The sequence below is a fragment of the Mobula hypostoma genome, chromosome 19, assembly GCF_963921235.1.
Source record: "Mobula hypostoma chromosome 19, sMobHyp1.1, whole genome shotgun sequence".
NCBI lineage: Eukaryota > Metazoa > Chordata > Chondrichthyes > Myliobatiformes > Myliobatidae > Mobula > Mobula hypostoma.
Genome location: NC_086115.1, coordinates 34535971 through 34553941, shown reverse-complemented (window position 1 = coordinate 34553941; position 17971 = coordinate 34535971). Strand labels below are relative to the sequence as shown.

Here is a 17971-nt window from a genome sequence, read left to right as displayed (position 1 = left end):
GGAATCTAACATATGCACTATATGTAACCGGAATGTACTTCCTACATTTGGAAATCTAATTAATTTGTACTTTAAAGTTTATTGAAGCAATGCTTTGTCATTTATTGCAATGTCAGGTCTAATGAGTATTGCTTGTTTCACTCAGTGATTACCTTTTATTGTGACCAGGGTCACAAAGCTTAAGAGTGCAAGCGATTTTTTGAATATACTCAGCAGAAGGAATCCAATAGTAAATGAATCATTCTAAGTACCTTTTACCTGCATTCATGTCACAATAAATATTTGTTTATTCATGTCCACAGTCTCGGTGGTGGAACTTTCCTTGGCCTCTGTTGTCTGCTTACTGGATGTGAGACCTTTGAAGAAGCTTTAGAGATGGCAGCAAAAGGAGACAGTACCAATGTGGATAAATTAGTTAAAGATATCTATGGAGGGGATTATGAACGATTTGGTCTACTTGGATGTGCAGTAGCGTCCAGGTAAGTCCTTACTGATTGGCCTGGCCAGTTATGGGATTGCACAGTGGGTACTGTAGGGAATTGGGATAAAGCATAGTCTGTTGGATTGCCTTTATATCCTGAAACTCAAAATGTGTTTAGCCACCAGGTGCTGCTCCTGTCAGCACCTTGAAGAAAGTGTTGGAAGGAAAATCTCTCGAGCCATGCATTGGTCTTGCTGCAAGAAGTGGAAATCACAGTGTTCAATAACTCCTGCGCACTATCCTTATGCCGTTAAAAATGTTAGATCTGCTGGGCTTTGACAGAATTAAACCTCTTTGGGACATTTCTGGCTTTCACTGAACAGACTGGGTGCTGGCCCAGAGTTTACTGTAGTGTTAGTCGTTCTTTTCCTTTTTTGCCATGTAAGTAGCTAGAGCTCCCAACTTGAGAATGAGGAACGTAGCTATCTAGTGCTTGGTGATTAACGGCTACCTACTTCATATGCAAGGGGCAAAAGAGTAATTTTGATGAGCTTGAGATTAATTGGAATCAGATCAAATACAACATAGGTCCCCAACTTTTATTGCACCACGGACCGCTTTAATATTGACAATATTCTTGCGAACCAGCTGACCTGGGGGGGGCGGGGGGGAATGTTCAAATAGGGTTAAACTCACCTCAACATGTCTTTTACAGTTAGGGTTGCCAACCTTCTCACTCCCAAATAAGGGACAAAAGTAGCAGTCAAATTCTGGGACACTTGTGTTTACCCCAAGAAAAACTACCATGACCATGAAGCCTTGCGCGGGCACCTGTGTGCGCATGCACGTACGAGCCGATTTTTTTTTCCACAAATCGATTTTGGCTTAATCTTGTACTATACTGTACATACATTATTTCTACTTTATATAGGCTGTGTATCTATATCATTCCTGCTTTTACTACAAACATTTGTATATGTTAGAGATATTTTAGGTTTTATGTGTTATTTGGTATGATTTGGTAGGTTATTTTTTTGGGTCTGGGAATGCTCAAAAATTTTTCCCATATAAATTGATGGTAATTTCTTCTTCACTTTACGCCATTTCGGCATGAAAGGTTTCATAGGAATGCTCTACCTTAGCGGGGGAAATATGGGACAAGGGCGGTCCCGTATGGGACAAACCAATTTAGCCCAATATATGGGATGTCCCGGCAAATATGGGACTGTTGGCAACCCTATGTTCAAGTTCAACAGTGCGTGACAGGGAATGAGGAAAAGGTGCAGCTGACTCATATCGTTTCCTCACGGCCCGGTAGCACATGCTTTGGTGGTTGGGGACTGCTGAAATACAACAAAAAGTGGAGAGATTGTACCAAGACAAGTAGGAAAATTAATTCAAATCTCTTCATAACGTGTTTGTTGTAGGAATGAGATTCCACAGATCAGTTTGTGTTTTTGGACTAAGGTGATAGAGAGGCAGTTAAAGAGTGTGAACTGTTCATTGATAGGTATGATATTGAATGTTACTTTCTGAAGTGAGTTTAACTGCCATAAGTTAATTGTGCCCAATGTCAATGAGCTATAGAGTGACATACAGGACCGAAACTGGCCCATTGGCTCACAATGTCCATGCTGGCCATCATTCCATATAAAACCGCTTGACCTAATTGCTTTACCTACTTGATGGAATTCTTCGAATGAATAGCCAGGTAGACAAAGAAAATGTTTACATGGATTTAAACAAAAGTCCTTTTTATTATGGTAGTACACAAGAGACTTGCAATAGAAATTTTGTGGGAGATGTTTCTCCTCTGTAACAAATGCTAATCACATAGTGTGGTAACATCTGCACATTGTGCTCTGTTGCAGAAATTCTGAATTCTTGAAATAACCTAAAGAAACCTATTTTTTCCTTGAATGATATTTCTCTCATTTTACACTATGACTATTTTTGTTAATTTTGTCATGCAAGTCCTGTCTAATTTATGTTAATTTAAGTTTATACAAAAAGGAAATTTTCATATTATACCCCAAGTGTGTATGACCATGGCAATAAATTTGAACTTGAAATTGCTGTGGAAAAGAATGTCTAAAGCAGAGAACAACAGTCAGTCTCTGCTGTGTTGAGAGATTATTGCAAGAGACCGGGGACCGATTTCTGTGCCAGCAGAAGTTGGCTAATATGGTTGTGCGTATGGGGTGAAGGGGTTATGAAGCAAAAGGAGAGGGTTAGGAATTAAGGAAGCGAGACTAGAAAAATAGTTGAGCTATATTCATGATTGCAATTTTATTTAAATGCATACAGTGTGCTTCTTTGTCATTTGTTGCCCACAAGAAGTAAATGGTGGATCACTACTCTGAACCAGTGCATTCTGTGTAGTGACAGTGTCTCTAAGCCCTTAGTTACTGGGATGTACTTTTGAAGTATAGTCACAGTTGTAATATATTGAAGTGAATTGAATTGACTTCATTACTTACATCTTCCATATACATGAGGAGAAAAAATCTTTGTTACTTCTCCGTCTAAATGTACGATTTATAGTAATTTGTAATAAATATTATGTACAACAGGATAGTCAATATAACACAAAAATACGGTTGCATCAGCATGAATTAAGCAGTCTGATGGCCTGGTGAAAGAAGCTGTTCTGGAGCCTGGTTTTTATGCTGTGGTACTGTTTCCTGGATGGTAGCAGCTGAAACAGTTTGTGGTTGGGGTGACTGGATCCCCAATGATTCTTCGTGCCCTTTTTACACACCTGTCCTGAATAGTGGGACGTTCACATCTACAGATTCGCTGGGATGCCGCACCTCTGTAGTTCTGTACTACAGCTATTTTGCTGTTGTTTACTAGAAAAAGGACCTGGACTTTTCAGTGAAGCGAGCAATATCAAGATCTTCCAATGAAATTAATTTTTGCAGGAAATGAAATAGAAATTAGTAATTAAGAATATGAAAGGAAAACAGTAGACTAGGAGACAAATAATTAAAAAGTAAAACATTTTTGAGAAATTGAGCAAAGAAGTACACCTTTACAAGGGAACGTCGACTCAGACCATGAGAGGCCTGCGTCGGGCATTTTCCTGCCTTACAAGGCACAGATTGGAAGTCTGTGTGGGGCGCCATTCCTCGCACAGACACTAGAGCAATGTGTGGTTAAGTGCCTTGCTCAAGGCACAAACACCTCTACAGGTAAGATTTAAGATAGAGATCAAGGAGACCAAAAAAGACAGTACACGAATTTGCAGAGGACTATAATAGCTTATTTTCATCTTTGTTCCTGTATGTATTTTTAAGCACTTCATTATGAGAAGGATGCAAAGCTAGTAGCAATGATACAATGTAGATTCACTCGAACATAACCAGAGATGGGGGGGGGGCGGGTGGAGAAGGCTTTTTTCAGTTAAAGTGAGTTAAGAATGAACCTGATTAGGGAGCCTTCAATTGTACATTAAGTTACAATAAGATTTTAAAAAAATGATACATGCATAAGTGATGGATCCATTGATAAGGTGATCAGGAAGGTGGATTGAGAATAAAGTAGTTGCATGCAGAAGTTGAAAAGGGCTTCTGTTCCTGTCTCTATAGATGGGGAAAAACAGTTCAGTTTGGTAAACTAATTCTAGCGGTGAATCATTAAAAAAATGGTTCCGATTTTCTGAAGTGTTTTAATCTGCTGAAGATAACTTACTACCTCATTGTCATTATTGATTTATGAATGATTTAATTATTATTAGCATTGATCTGTACTTTATGCTAGCAATCTGATGACCTGGAAATAATTCTAAGATGTAAGACATGAGTAAGAATATAGCTTAATGTTAAGTCTTAAAATAAATGATGCAAGCAATAATTAAAGCAAAGGTTGAGTCAATTTTGATACAGCAATTGATAATAATTTCAATATATATTCTCATAACTTTAAATTTGTGCAGCTTTGGACACATGATGAGTAAAGAGAAGCGAGATTCCATTACTAAGGAAGATTTGGCTAGGGCAACACTGGTCACTATAACAAACAATATTGGATCGATAGCTCGAATGTGTGCACTGAATGAGGTAAGTGTTTGCTTTTAGACATTATCAGATTACTTGGCTACATTATTCTTGTCAGCTGTAGATGGCGGTCTCTTTCCTCACTTTAGTGCGTCAGCAAGTACCGGTTTCAAAACAAAACGTCAGAGGAGGAAAGCTTAAAGGTCTGTATGTGGATCGTGGTTTTCAAATGGCTTTAAGTACCTTATTATGTTGCTGTTGAAATTTGTAGTTGCTGTGTTAACTTCATTGATTTATTCTGTCATTGCCTAATTCAAGTGATGTAGCGCAAACTGATTCCAGATTGGAATTTTGTAAAATGACAAGATTTGAAGCATACCTGAAACATTTAACTATTGTAATCAGACACAAGGATTCCTGAGTCCTATTAAATAGGTTTTGAACCTGCCAGGAAATCTGAGGGGCTAGAAGTCATCAAGGATTCCAAGTCAGTGTGTGTAGCAAAGGAACCAGCTCTCCTGATTATCCCAGCCTTCAACCCCATGCCAAGCTCCAAGAGGTGTCACATCTGAACCAAACCTGTGCTGAGTTAAGCTGACTTCACGAGCGCTAACTGCTCGAGGTGAACCAGGTTAGAATTGCAGGTCTAAAGTCAGTTTTCTGCACAGAGGAATGTTGATGTAATCAGCAAATTTGAGTCAAATTAGAGGTTCAGATGCAAGAAATAAGTGGCCATTTTCATTTTATTATTGACATGAAGTCAGTTTATATTTTACGCTTAAGATGTTCATTATACTCTTGGAACCAGTAACTAGTGCAGCACAGAATGATCAAATGTGCTTGTACAAATAGATAATGGGGCATCATCTGATGATCTGTTTTAAATCCATCAATGTCAAGACTTCTGCATTCTCTGTCATATTCTGCTACACCAGTAGGTGGCAACATTGTAAAGGCATATAAAATGGAATATGAATCTACTCTGTGGGAAGATGCAATATATTTCATGGCCAAAAGCTTCATACCACAGAATGAACAGACATTTTTACCCTGAAGTAGGTATAAATCTCAGAAACCCTTTGATAATTCAGATTTCAATAACCACATACAACCTGAAACACTATTGCTGATTGCTGTTTTGTTGAGATACATTTCTTAGGATTTTGTGCTTTACAGTCTGTAGTGTAGCTTTGTGCAGTTGGGAAAAAAAGAATGTACAGGCTGGAAGGAAGGATGGACAATTGAATATGGAATAGTACAGGCCCTTCAGTCTACCATGTTGCACCAAACGTTGAACCTAATCAAGTCAACTGTCATTCTCCCTTGTTCCAAAGAGAAAAGTCCTAGCTCACTCAACCTATCTTCATAAGCCATTCCCTCTGGTCCAGGCAGCATCCTGGTAAATCTCCTCTGCAGATTCTCCTTATTAGCTGGGTTGAACTTATAATTGTGTGCTCAAGTTCTGTTCATATTTATGGACCTAGGCCTACATCCTCAAGGCATAAATGCCATAAAGATTGGCTTTGTTGCACCGGCAGCGCAGTGAAATACAAACATCAATTCACATAAACCGATATTAACAAATTATACAATCTGTACAGTAGAAACAAAATAAACATAATGACGTTAGGTGAAGTTGAGAGGGAGAGGAAAGGAGTGCAATCTGAGGTACTTTAAAGAGTATTCTAGTTTTGAGAACTTGATCTCAGTGGGGAAGAAGTTGTTGTTGAACCTTGTGTGTGTCTTTAGGCTCCTGTACCTCCGACTGATAGCAGCAACAAAAAGAGGGCATCGTTCAGATGGTGAGAGCCCTTAGTGGTGTATTTTAACCTTCCTGAGATCCACCTTGGGATCTATTTTAAAGTGTTGTCATTTTACTTTGTAAGCATCTCAGCCCAATCTCTGCTTCGATTTGTAACTTGGGTCCATCTGGGGATTCTCTAGGTCTTCAAGGGTTTTGATTTCTGCCAGTAATTGGACAAATGGTTCTGGATTACTGTTCTTTTTTCTTGTGCTCTCCATGACAGGGACAAGGGAGATAAACTGGGTCATTTGAATCCTTGTGCTTCTGTCCTTTGGTTAGTTGGTACTTGATTTGTTCCTTGGCTCCATTTACCTGCCTTCCCTTATAGCCTTATCCATAAATTTCAGTTGAGTAATCAAGGTTTCTACAACCCTTAGTATGAAAATTGTGCCTCCCTACATCGATCCCGAATGGAGTTGTTTTAATTTTAGGATTCTGGTCTCTTGTTTTGAACTTCCCCATGGATTTTGTCTGCTTTGAACTAAATTGATAAAAAAGATTAAATTAGTTCATTCCTAAGCTAAAGAGAGTGCAAAGGGTGCTTATGCAACTTGTCCTCTAAAGAAGGAAGCTTCGCTTTGTCACTTGTACGTCGAAACACAACTGAAATTTGTAATTTGCGTCAAATCAGATCAGTGAGCAAGTGTTGCCATGCTTCTGGTGGCAACGTAGCATGTCCATGCACCACTCTAACCCTAACTGTACATTTTTGGACTGTGGGAGGAAACCAGAGCACCTGGAGGAAGCCCACATGGTCACAGGGAGAACATGCAAACACCTTACAGGCAGTGATGGGAATCGAACCCCGATCTCACTGCTGGCGCTGTGCTAACCACTACACGACTGTGCCACCCTTTGTGTTATTCTGCTGCCTTTTATAGTCTGCCAAGTAACGACATCCAAAACTAATCATGTTTAATTAGTTCTGTCCCAGGCCCTGACAGCTGAAGAATAATTCCTGAATTTTTCTGTCTCATGCTCCTTCTAATTAACATTTGTACCTGTAAATCAGGTTTGAACTGAGCAAAAGGAAGGAGAGATAATAGGGAGACTAATTAAGGCTCTTAACTCACCCATGGCAATCCCAGTGCCTTTCTGACTCATCTGAATATAAAAATGCTTGTTTCAAAAGAGCTGTGACATGCTCATGGGAGATGGGAATGGGCAGGGGGAGAAGGATGAATCCTCCTTTAAAGAGTGACATTCCAATGAAGTTAGAGTTGAAGTTGTTGAGCACTGAAAATTTTCCTGTCAGGGTTCACATGTTAGGAAGTGATTTGTGGATGAAAAATGGTACAGGATTTTGAAAATTAACTATCTTTTGTTTGGGCCCAGAGAATTAGGAACACTTTAGAATCCCACTAGCCTTTCCTGACTGACCCATTGCTGACTTGGGTGCTGGGAACTGAAGTCTAGGGGGTGCTCAAATTCCCATCTCACTTTGCTAATAAACTGGCTTTCATGAAAGGGGAGATGTACTGAAATGAAGTTCCTGCTTTTTTTCAGTAACAAGAGAGCGTTTGGAGTGTATGCTTCCTGGTAGTGAATCAATATTTGCCTGTGGGCCGTGCACTAACAAGTTTGAAAATGTCTGATTTATGAAATCAGTGGAGAAGAATTATCTACGCAACAAGACATGACCTTTTGGAATGTAATTATTGGTGTTTGTATTAACTTGTTTACAAAAAAGCAAAATTATCCTGCATGGACGTTCATAGAAAATTGATCCATCCTCACGTGTTCTCTGTGCTTTGAGCTTCTTTACAGTGTTGCCTTGTAGAATGGAGATCAAGCAGCATTGTACAGGGCTATCAAAGTATAGGGGCCCGCATCTTGGACTCGGTGATGAAGTTATTCCTGTTTTACTCCTGTGTAGGCTTGCCTTGTGTGAGTAAACATGATAGTATTTTCATTATAGAAAATGGTACTTAGTCTTATTAAACAGTCCGATGCATTTAATGGAAATGAAACAAATAAATTTAGAAAACAATTTGCTTCACCGCTCAATTTTTTTTGGAAGCATTATTCCTATTGAAAATATTTATGAGTGAGTATGAAAGATACGACACGCATATCGTGGCACTGCTGGGGGATGGTTGACTGTTCACCCCAGTGTACCTAGTGACCAACGCTGCTTATTGTTCTTGTTTTAAAATATCTGTATCTTGTTCATGGAATTATGGAGAGATGTTCAAGTTGATTTATTGTTACATTTTAGCTTTGGGTTATACAGTTCACTTATGTGTTTGTGGGTCACTCTGACTGTAACCAGGGTATGTAACAATCACCTCCCCATCTCCATTTGACTGAGTTGGTTCTCACTGAGCAATGGCTCTCTGACTGTTATGGTGCTTGTCGCAATAAAAACAGCAGTAAAATAAACAAGCTCTTCTCATCTGTCATTGTAGACTGAATGCTCGCCACAATATGTGCTTCAAAAGTTTTGTGACATTTAGACCTTGTCTGTGCTTACAGAGTAGTTAGTTTGGTTCCACTTCAAAACTAGCCTCAGATTCATGTTCCATGAATAGTGTTTGTGTTATCTTTCTTGGTCTGTACATATTTTATTTATTGGCAGCTTCTGAATTATTTTAATTCTAGAGTAAATAAAATAGTTGACAAAGAGCTTTAACACAGAGACATTGTTTTCATGTTCAAGTCCCTGCATGGGGTGCAGTCCAGAATAGTGGATCCTGTATAAACTAGATGAGTGAGAGATTGGCTGCAGTGTGACACCATGGGCAAGCAAACGTGTATTACAGATAAGGAGATGAGCCCCTCCCCCTTCCGAAAACGTAATAGACCTGAAAAGTATTTCCAGAAAATTAACTATTTGAAGCAAGTTAAATAATTTTGTTACTCCCTTGCTGTCTTACAAATAGCGACTTGGCCCAGGCATAGAGAGGATTGGGCGGCCATACTTCTCATCTGAGTCTTTGCCAAGGTACAAGCTGTTAGAGCAACATATACTGTAAGTTATAACTTAGTATAAGTTGTTAGAGAACAAAGACAATCAACCTTTGTTTATATATAGATTTTCATAAATTCTGTAGTATTTCTTCATTTTTCTATACATGCCTGCAAGAAAATGAATTACAAGGTGTGACAGTGGATTCTGATCAATTAGGTTAATCGGCAACCAGTTATTTGGGGCAACTCTTGAAGAACAACAACTAATCAATAAAAGAGCGTGGATTCCCTTTGTTTATTTGGGATGCTTTGCCACTTAATTGAGACAGGAGACTGTTGCCAAACAGTTTCTAACCAGTATCAGTCACACGCATTTCACGGCTGTTAGAAGCTACACCATGCTTAGAGCGAAGAGTTTTTAAATAACGTCAGTTGCGAGCATTTGTGTTTCAAAAGCAGTGATTTTTGTCACTGATAGTTGGTGAGAAATAAGCAGTAAGATAATTCAGAACCATTTTTCCCACTGCATTTTCAAGCTTTCATGCTGGGAAGTGCTTAAAAACAGCCAGGAGTGAAAATAAAATGATTTTTCACTAATTCAGCAATTTAGGAATTATGAAGAATTCAGTCATCTTGAATGTTACAATGAAAATGAAGATTTGGAGGATGCAATCATTGAAAGCATTACGTGAAGGCAGCCCATTAGCTGCACTAGGTGTCGGCGCTAATTTTGTTCATTTACAGTCAATGGACAGAACACAGCAGCATATTGATGGAGGAATTCCTCCATCAATAGCTATAGGAACTACAAACCCCATTTCCAGAAAAGTTGGAATATTTTCCAAAATGCAATAAAAACAAAAATCTGTGATATGTTAATTCACATGAACCTTTATTTAACTGACAAAAGTACAAAGAAAAGAATTTCAATAGTTTTACTGACCAACTTAATTGTATTTTGTAAACATACACAAATTTAGAATTTGATGGCTGCAACACACTCGACAAAAGTTGGGACAGAGGCATGTTTACCATTGTGTTACATCACCTTTCCTTTTAATAACACTTTTTAATCATTTTGGAACTGAGGATACTAATTGTAGTAGATTTGCAATTGGAAATTTTGTCCATTCTTGCTTGATATAAGACTTCGGCTGCTCAAAAGTCCGTGGTCTCCATTGACTGGTTCTCCTCTTCATTATGCGCCATACATTTTCAATAGGAGATAGAACTGGACTGGCAGCAGGCCAGTCAAGCACACGCACTCTGTGTCTACAAAGCCACGCTGTTGTAGCCCGTGCAGAATGTGGTCTGGCATTGTCTTGCTGAAATAAGCATGGACGTCCCGGAAAGAGACGTCGCCTTGATGGCAACATATGCCTCTCTAAAATCCTAATATATGCCTCAGAGTCAATGGTACCTTCACATACATGCAACTCACCCATGCTGTGGGCACTGATGCACCCCAATACCATCACAGATGCTGGCTTTTGCACCTTTCGCTGATAACAATCTGGATGGTTGTTTTCATCTTTGGCATGGAGAACTCAACACCTGTTTTTTCCGAAAACTAGCTGAAATGTGGACTCATCTGACCACAGCACACGGTTCCACAGTCTTTCGGTCCATCTGAGATGAGCTCGGGCCCAGAGAACTCGCCGGCGTTTCTGCATTGAGTTGATGTATGGCTTCCTCCTTGCGTAATACATTTTCAAGTTGCATTTCTGGATGCAGCGACAGATTGTGTTGAGTGACAATGGTTTTCCGAAGTACTCCCAAGCCCAGGTGGCTATAATTGTCACAGTGGCATAACTTTTCTGTGCACTTTTCAATCTTATTTTAACTCTGTCCCAACTTTTGTCGAGTGTGTTGCAGCCATCAAGTTCTAAATTCGTGTATATTTACAAAATACAATTAAGTTGGTCAGTAAAACTATTGAAAATCTTTTCTTTGTACTTTTGTCAGTTAAATAAAGGTTCACGTGAATTAACATATCACAGATTTTTGTTTTTATTGCATTTTGGAAAATATCCCAACTTTTCTGGAAATGGGGTTTGTAATACACAGTTTAATAGTTCTGTAGCAGGATTGATAGTGTTCTAATTTCTTCTGTTTTTCATTTATGTACATAATTTATTACTCAGTTAAATAGTAGTTTGTCTTTTTAATACCTTTTAAAGTGGCTCACCTGAGGACTGGGAGAAATTCAGAGTTCAGCAGAGGAGGACAAAGGGCTTAATTAGGAAGGGGAAAAAAGATTATGAGAGAAAACTGGCAGAGAACATAAAAACGGACTGTAAAAGCTTTTATAGATATGTAAAAAGGAAAAGACTGATAAAGACAAATGTAGGTCCCCTGCAAACAGAAACAGGTGAATTGATTATGGGGAGCAAGGACATGGCAGACCAATTGAATAATTACTTTGGTTCTGTCTTCACTAAGGAGGACATAAATAATCTTCCAGAAATAGTAAGGGACAGAGGGTCCAGTGAGATGGAGGAACTGAGCGAAATACATGTTAGTAGGGAAGTGGTGTTAGGTAAATTGAAGGGATTGAAGGCAGATAAATCCCCGGGGCCAGATGGTCTGCATCCCAGAGTGCTTAAGGAAGTGGCCCAAGAAATAGTGGATGCATTAGTGATAATTTTTCAAAACTTGTTAGATTCTGGACTAGTTCCTGAGGATTGGAGGGTGGCTAATGTAACCCCACTTTTTAAAAAAGGAGGGAGAGAGAAACCGGGGAATTATAGGCCGGTTAGCCTAACGTCGGTGGTGGGGAAACTGCCGGAGTCAGTTATCAAGGATGTGATAACAGCACATTTGGAAAGCGGTGAAATGATCGGACAAAGTCAGCATGGATTTGTGAAAGGAAAATCATGTCTGACGAATCTCATAGAATTTTTTGAGGATGTAACTAGTAGAGTGGATAGGGGAGAACCAGTGGATGTGGTATATTTGGATTTTCAAAAGGCTTTTGACAAGGTCCCACACAGGAGATTAGTGTGCAAACTTAAAGCACACGGTATTGGGGGTAAGGTATTGGTGTGGGTGGAGAATTGGTTAGCAGACAGGAAGCAAAGAGTGGGAATAAACGGGACCTTTTCAGAATGGCAGGCGGTGACTAGTGGGGTACCGCAAGGCTCAGTGCTGGGACCCCAGTTGTTTACAATATATATTAATGACTTGGATGAGGGAATTAAATGCAGCATCTCCAAGTTTGCAGATGACACAAAGCTGGGTGGCAGTGTTAGCAGTGAGGAGGATGCTAAGAGGATGCAGGGTGACTTGGATAGGTTGGGTGAGTGGGCAAACTCATGGCAGATGCAATTTAATGTGGATAAATGTGAAGTTATCCACTTTGGTGGCAAAAATAGGAAAACAGATTATTATCTGAATGGTGGCCGATTAGGAAAAGGGGAGGTGCAACGAGACCTGGGTGTCATTATACACCAGTCATTGAAAGTGGGCATGCAGGTACAGCAGGCGGTGAAAAAGGCGAACGGTATGCTGGCATTTATAGCGAGAGGATTCGAGTACAGGAGCAGGGAGGTACTACTGCAGTTGTACAAGGCCTTGGTGAGACCACACCTGGAGTATTGTGTGCAGTTTTGGTCCCCTAATCTGAGGAAAGACATCTTTGCCATAGAGGGAGTACAAAGAAGGTTCACCAGATTGATTCCTGGGATGGCAGGTCTTTCATATGAAGAAAGACTGGATGAACTGGGCTTGTACTCATTGGAATTTAGAAGATTGAGGGGGGATCTGATTGAAACGTATAAGATCCTAAAGGGATTGGACAGGCTAGATGCGGGAAGATTGTTCCCGATGTTGGGGAGGTCTAGAACGAGGGGTCACAGTTTGAGGATAGAGGGGAAGCCTTTTAGGACCGAGGTTAGGAAAAACTTCTTCACACAGAGAGTGGTGAATCTGTGGAATTCTCTGCCACAGCAAACTGTTGAGGCCAGTTCATTAGCTATGTTTAAAAGGAAGTTAGATATGGCCCTTGTGGCTACAGGGGTCAGGGGGTATGGAGGGAAGGCTGGGTTCTGAGTTGGATGATCAGCCATGATCATAATAAATGGCGGTGCAGGCTCAAAGGGCCGAATGGCCTACTCCTGCACCTATTTTCTATGTTTCTATGTTTCTAAACTGTTTCCATGGAACTTCAGCTAAGTGGGCAGCCGCCTAATTGGGTCAAAATGCACTGGTCCCAATGTGTTTCAAATAACTGGAATCAACAGTATATGCTAAGATGTACATACTTTGATAATAAATTTTACTTTGACTTTGGCTTCTGAGCAGTCTGTCCTCTGCAGTATTCAGGATCTTTTAGTAAGATTTAGAGACAAACTGACATTGGTTTTACTGACCCCACCTACCACAGAATCCATTCCTAAAGGCACAGGAGCCAGTGGTTATGCTCTTCCCTTAGTTCAAAACCAACTATGTACATATCAGCAATGCAGTAAAAAAATTGTCTTACCTAATTAGTTCAATGTAACAAAGTACAATGCACTTATTTGACACGGGTGTTCTGAAATTGATCAAAATGATTTTACTTGCGCTTAATAGTCTCAATCTGACCTTTTTATAGAATATCGACAGAGTGGTATTTGTGGGAAATTTCTTGAGAATTAATATGGTCTCCATGAAATTACTTGCCTATGCAATGGATTATTGGTCGAATGGGCAACTGAAAGCCTTGTTCTTGGAACATGAGGTGAGTGCTGTTTTATAACAGTTGCTGTTTCAATAAATTAGAAACAAGGCATCTCAATTTCACACATGATTTCATCCAAGTTGGTCAAGTTAGATAAGCTCTTGGGAACCGCGTCACTCATGGGAGGGAGGAGCAGGCGTTGTTTCGTTTTGTATTCTTGCTGAGCATTGTGAGGGTGCTATGTTGGCACCAGAATGTATGCTGACTCTTGTGAGCTGCCCCCTAATGTATCTCTGGCTGTGTTGGTTGTTAATGCAAACAAGGCATTTCACTGTGTTTTGATGTGCACATGTTAAATCAGAATCTAATTCACTTCACCTGGAGTAAATTTATAAGGAGAGGATAGGAGTTGTACAAATAGTCATTTGCCAAATGTAGTAATGAACTGGCGGCTTTAGTCAGAGTATTATTGTTTAAATGCTTATTGTTTTTCCCATTGTGCCTGATGCCAAGGTATTTGGGAAGGCCTAGCTGTTCCAATAGCACTAGAATGCCAGTAGGTGGTGCAAGAAATATTGAAAACTGGAGAGTCAGGTTAAGGGTCAAGACCTGCTACTGCCTTTTAACATTAAAGTAAATACCACTTTTGGTGTAGCCCTATCTGTGCTCAGAGAAGTGCACACCAAATAAGGCCCAAAGGCTGCAGGATCTGAACAAAAGCATATCCCCCAGAGCAATGGCCCATCTTTTAGAGTTATTTGGTGAATTTTTGTGAATGTACTATCTTGTAAGATTTTTGAGTCTCGGACCCTGTTAAAGGATAACAGAGAAATATAATGTTAGGGGTTCATTAACACCCCAAGCCCTGTTCCATATCTAATACATGGGTGTATTCACCACACGTGAAAAGGACGAGTCAGATATTGAAAAAGTCTGTAAGGTAGATTTTGGTGATTGTTTTCTAGTGGATGAGCTGTCCTCTTGATTTCAGTGGGGACTGATCATTTTATCATTACAGATACAACTTATTAGTTGAACTGCTGGTGCTGATTGCATAGTCTGCCCAGTTCAGTGGTTGGGAGGGTAGGAATTCTGGGCATCTACCACTATTTAAATACTACTCACAGCTCTAAAAAGAAAGCAGACTTTTCAAGGGTAATCAGCGAGGTTATAAGTACATGCCAGCCACAACACATTGCTAGTGTAGAAAAAGACAGGTTTGTTTGTTTGTTTATTTATTCAGATGCAGCGTGGAATAAGCCTTTCAGCCCTTGGGGCCGTGCAGCCCAGCAGTCCCCTAGTTTAACCCTCGCCTTATCACGGGATAATTTACAATGACCAATTAGCCTGCTAGCTGGGATGTCTTTGGACTGTGGGAGGAAACTGGAGCACCCGGAAGAAACCCACACGGTCATGGGGAGAAAGTACAAGCTCCTTACAGACAGCGGTGGGAAGTTCTAACTCTAAACTTAATGCATTTGATGCACCAGAACCAGGCTAGCTGCAGTGGAGGAGGATAACTAGGAGACTCTGTCCTCATGCTATTGTTCCTGTATAGCTGTGCAAATAACAGAAAGACCTTGCACAAAGTTGCTACAATAGGTTAATGGTAAAGTTGGCGGATCAATTACATGGTAGAATATTCAAAAGGTTCAAACCTTTGAATATAGAAACATAGAAAACCTACAGCACAACACAGGCCCTTCAGTCCACGATGTTGTGCTGAACATGTACTTACTTTAGAAATGACCTAGGGTTACCCTTAGCCCTCTATTTTTCTATAAATATGAATCTCAATATGGCAGCCTGGGAATTTAAATTTCAGGTAATTCTATAAATGTATGAAGATAGTACAGGTTAAGCATCCCAATACGAAACCTGATGATCTCCGAAATCCATTTTTTTTTGAGCATTGACATGATGTCACGAGTGGTAAATTCCATGAGGCGCTGGAAAGGTTCCCAGGTGATGCGCAGGCCTCTGCACACCTCAGACAGTTCTGAGAAATGACCACAGATATGTAATCAACAAAAATTAATAAAAAATAGAAATACTCTGCATAAAGCGAAAAATAAAGATCTCAGTTGTGTATTGAAAGAATGGATTCATCGGTATCAGACTGAACATGTGCTTCTTAACAGTAAACAACAGGAATTCTGCAGATGCTGGAAATTCAAGCAACATACATCAAAGTTGCTGGTGAACGCAGCAGGCCAGGCAGCATCTATAGGAAGAGGCGCAGTCGACGTTTCAGGCTGAGACCCTTCGTCAGGACTAACTGAAGGAAGAGTGAGTAAGGGATTTGAAAGCTGGAGGGGGAGGGGGAGATGCAAAATGATAGGAGAAGACAGGAGGGGGAGGGATGGAGCCGAGAGCTGGACAGGTGATAGGCAGAAGGGGATACGAGAGGATCATGGGACAGGAGGTCCGGGAAGAAAGACGGGGGGGGGTGACCCAGAGGATGGGCAAGAGGTATATTTTGCATCTCCCCCTCCCCCTCCAGCTTTCAAATCCCTTACTCACTCTTCCTTCAGTTAGTCCTGACGAAGGGTCTCGGCCTGAAACGTCGACTGCGCCTCTTCCTATAGATGCTGCCTGGCCTGCTGCGTTCACCAGCAACTTTGATGTATGTTGCTTCTTAACAGTATTCTGTTCATGAAACAAGCAAAGATCTATCAGGGCGAACTGAAAATTGAAGTTAATTCAGCAGGCTGGTTGCACAGATTTAAGAAAGGGCACAGCATTACATTTTTTTAGTTTACAAAAATTTTAAAGATAAAGTGTCTGCTGATCATGAAGCAGCCAAGATCATCACTGATGAATATCTAACACCAGAGCACATCTGCAGTGTTTTTTATACCCTACATAAAACCTTAAATAAAGTAAAATACAAATACAATATACTGTAACCTTTTAATCAAAACGTGCCATTACTATTTTAGATTAGATTAGATTATGAGGACACGCAGTCCTCTTTTATTGTCATTTAGTAATGCATGCATTAAGAAATGATACAATTTGTTCCTCTAGAATGATATCACAGAAACACAAGACAAACCAAGTCTAAAAAAACTGACAAAAACCACATAATGATAACATATTGCTTTGCACTGTTGTAACTATACCATAATTTGATGAAGAACAGACCATAGGCACAGTAAATTAAAAAAAGTTTCAAAGTCTCTCGAAAGTCCCATCATCTCACGCAGACGGTTGAAGGGAGAAACTCTCCCTGCCATGAGCTTCCAGCGCCGCAAACTTGCTGATGCAGCATCTTGGAAGCATGCGACCACAGTCCAACTCTGAGTCCGTCCGAAAACTGCGAGCCTCCGACACCGAGCTCCATCTCTGCCGAGGATTTGGGGCCTTCCCCTCCGGAGATTCTCGATCGCACAGTAGCAGCGGCAGCGAAGCGGACATTTCAGAAGTTTCTCCAGATATTCCTCCGTGCTTCTCATGTCTGTCTCCATCAAATTAGGATTGTGCACGGCCCCTATTTAACAAATATGATATCAATTCGGAATGGCCGTGCATGCCGCGTTGCGCCGCCATCTTCTCCTCCCCTCCTTTTTACCAGCCTAAACATCATTCTTTAGCCGGAGACTACCCTCCTCACTATCAACGGTGCCAACAATCTTCATGCCATCTATTAACCTGCTCATACCTCCTACAGTCACAGCTGCTGTGGCTGATATTTTTAGTCCTGTTACAGCTATTTAGTTGCCCTTTAATTACCTCCTCAATTCAGAGTAGGTTGATTGGGTATTGAATGAAGGCATTGCCATCTACATTACCATCCAACTGTGGCCTCTACATTAGCAGTTCTTCCCGTTCCCAATATACAGTGGCAGGGGGAGCACCTGGCACTAGATATGGTTGGAAGCTGGCATCGGAGCAGAATTTTCCTTCAGCCATAGTAGAGTGGAGTATTGTAGTGTGATGTTAATATGACAATTATATACCATTACCACAAGAGATTCTGCAGATGCTGGAAATCGAGAGCAATACATAGTAAGTGCTGAAGGAACTCCACAGGTCAGGCAGCATCTGTGGAGAGAAATAAAGAGATGACGTTTTCGACCGAGACCCTACATCAGGACTGGAAAGGAACTGGGAAGAAGCCAGAGTAAGGGAGGGGAGAGGAGGATAAAGAATGCCTGCTGATTTTATGAAATCCA

At 40.5% G+C, this 17971-nt stretch overlaps 1 protein-coding gene across 5 annotated transcripts in view; it reads left to right on the top strand.

Moving 5' to 3' along the window:
• The window catches only part of LOC134358953 (pantothenate kinase 1), a 110133-nt gene that overhangs the window by 83316 nt on the left and 8846 nt on the right, over positions 1–17971 (top strand). For 4 of the 5 annotated variants that reach the window (XM_063071658.1, XM_063071661.1, XM_063071660.1 and 1 more), the window contains exons 4-6: positions 303–479; positions 4359–4482; positions 13728–13853. In XM_063071658.1, the coding sequence (XP_062927728.1) occupies positions 303–479; positions 4359–4482; positions 13728–13853 (427 nt within the window). Of the gene's footprint in view, positions 1–302; positions 480–4358; positions 4483–4568; positions 5855–13727; positions 13854–17971 lie in introns of those variants that run through there. The other variant, XM_063071659.1, reaches the window with a different exon arrangement.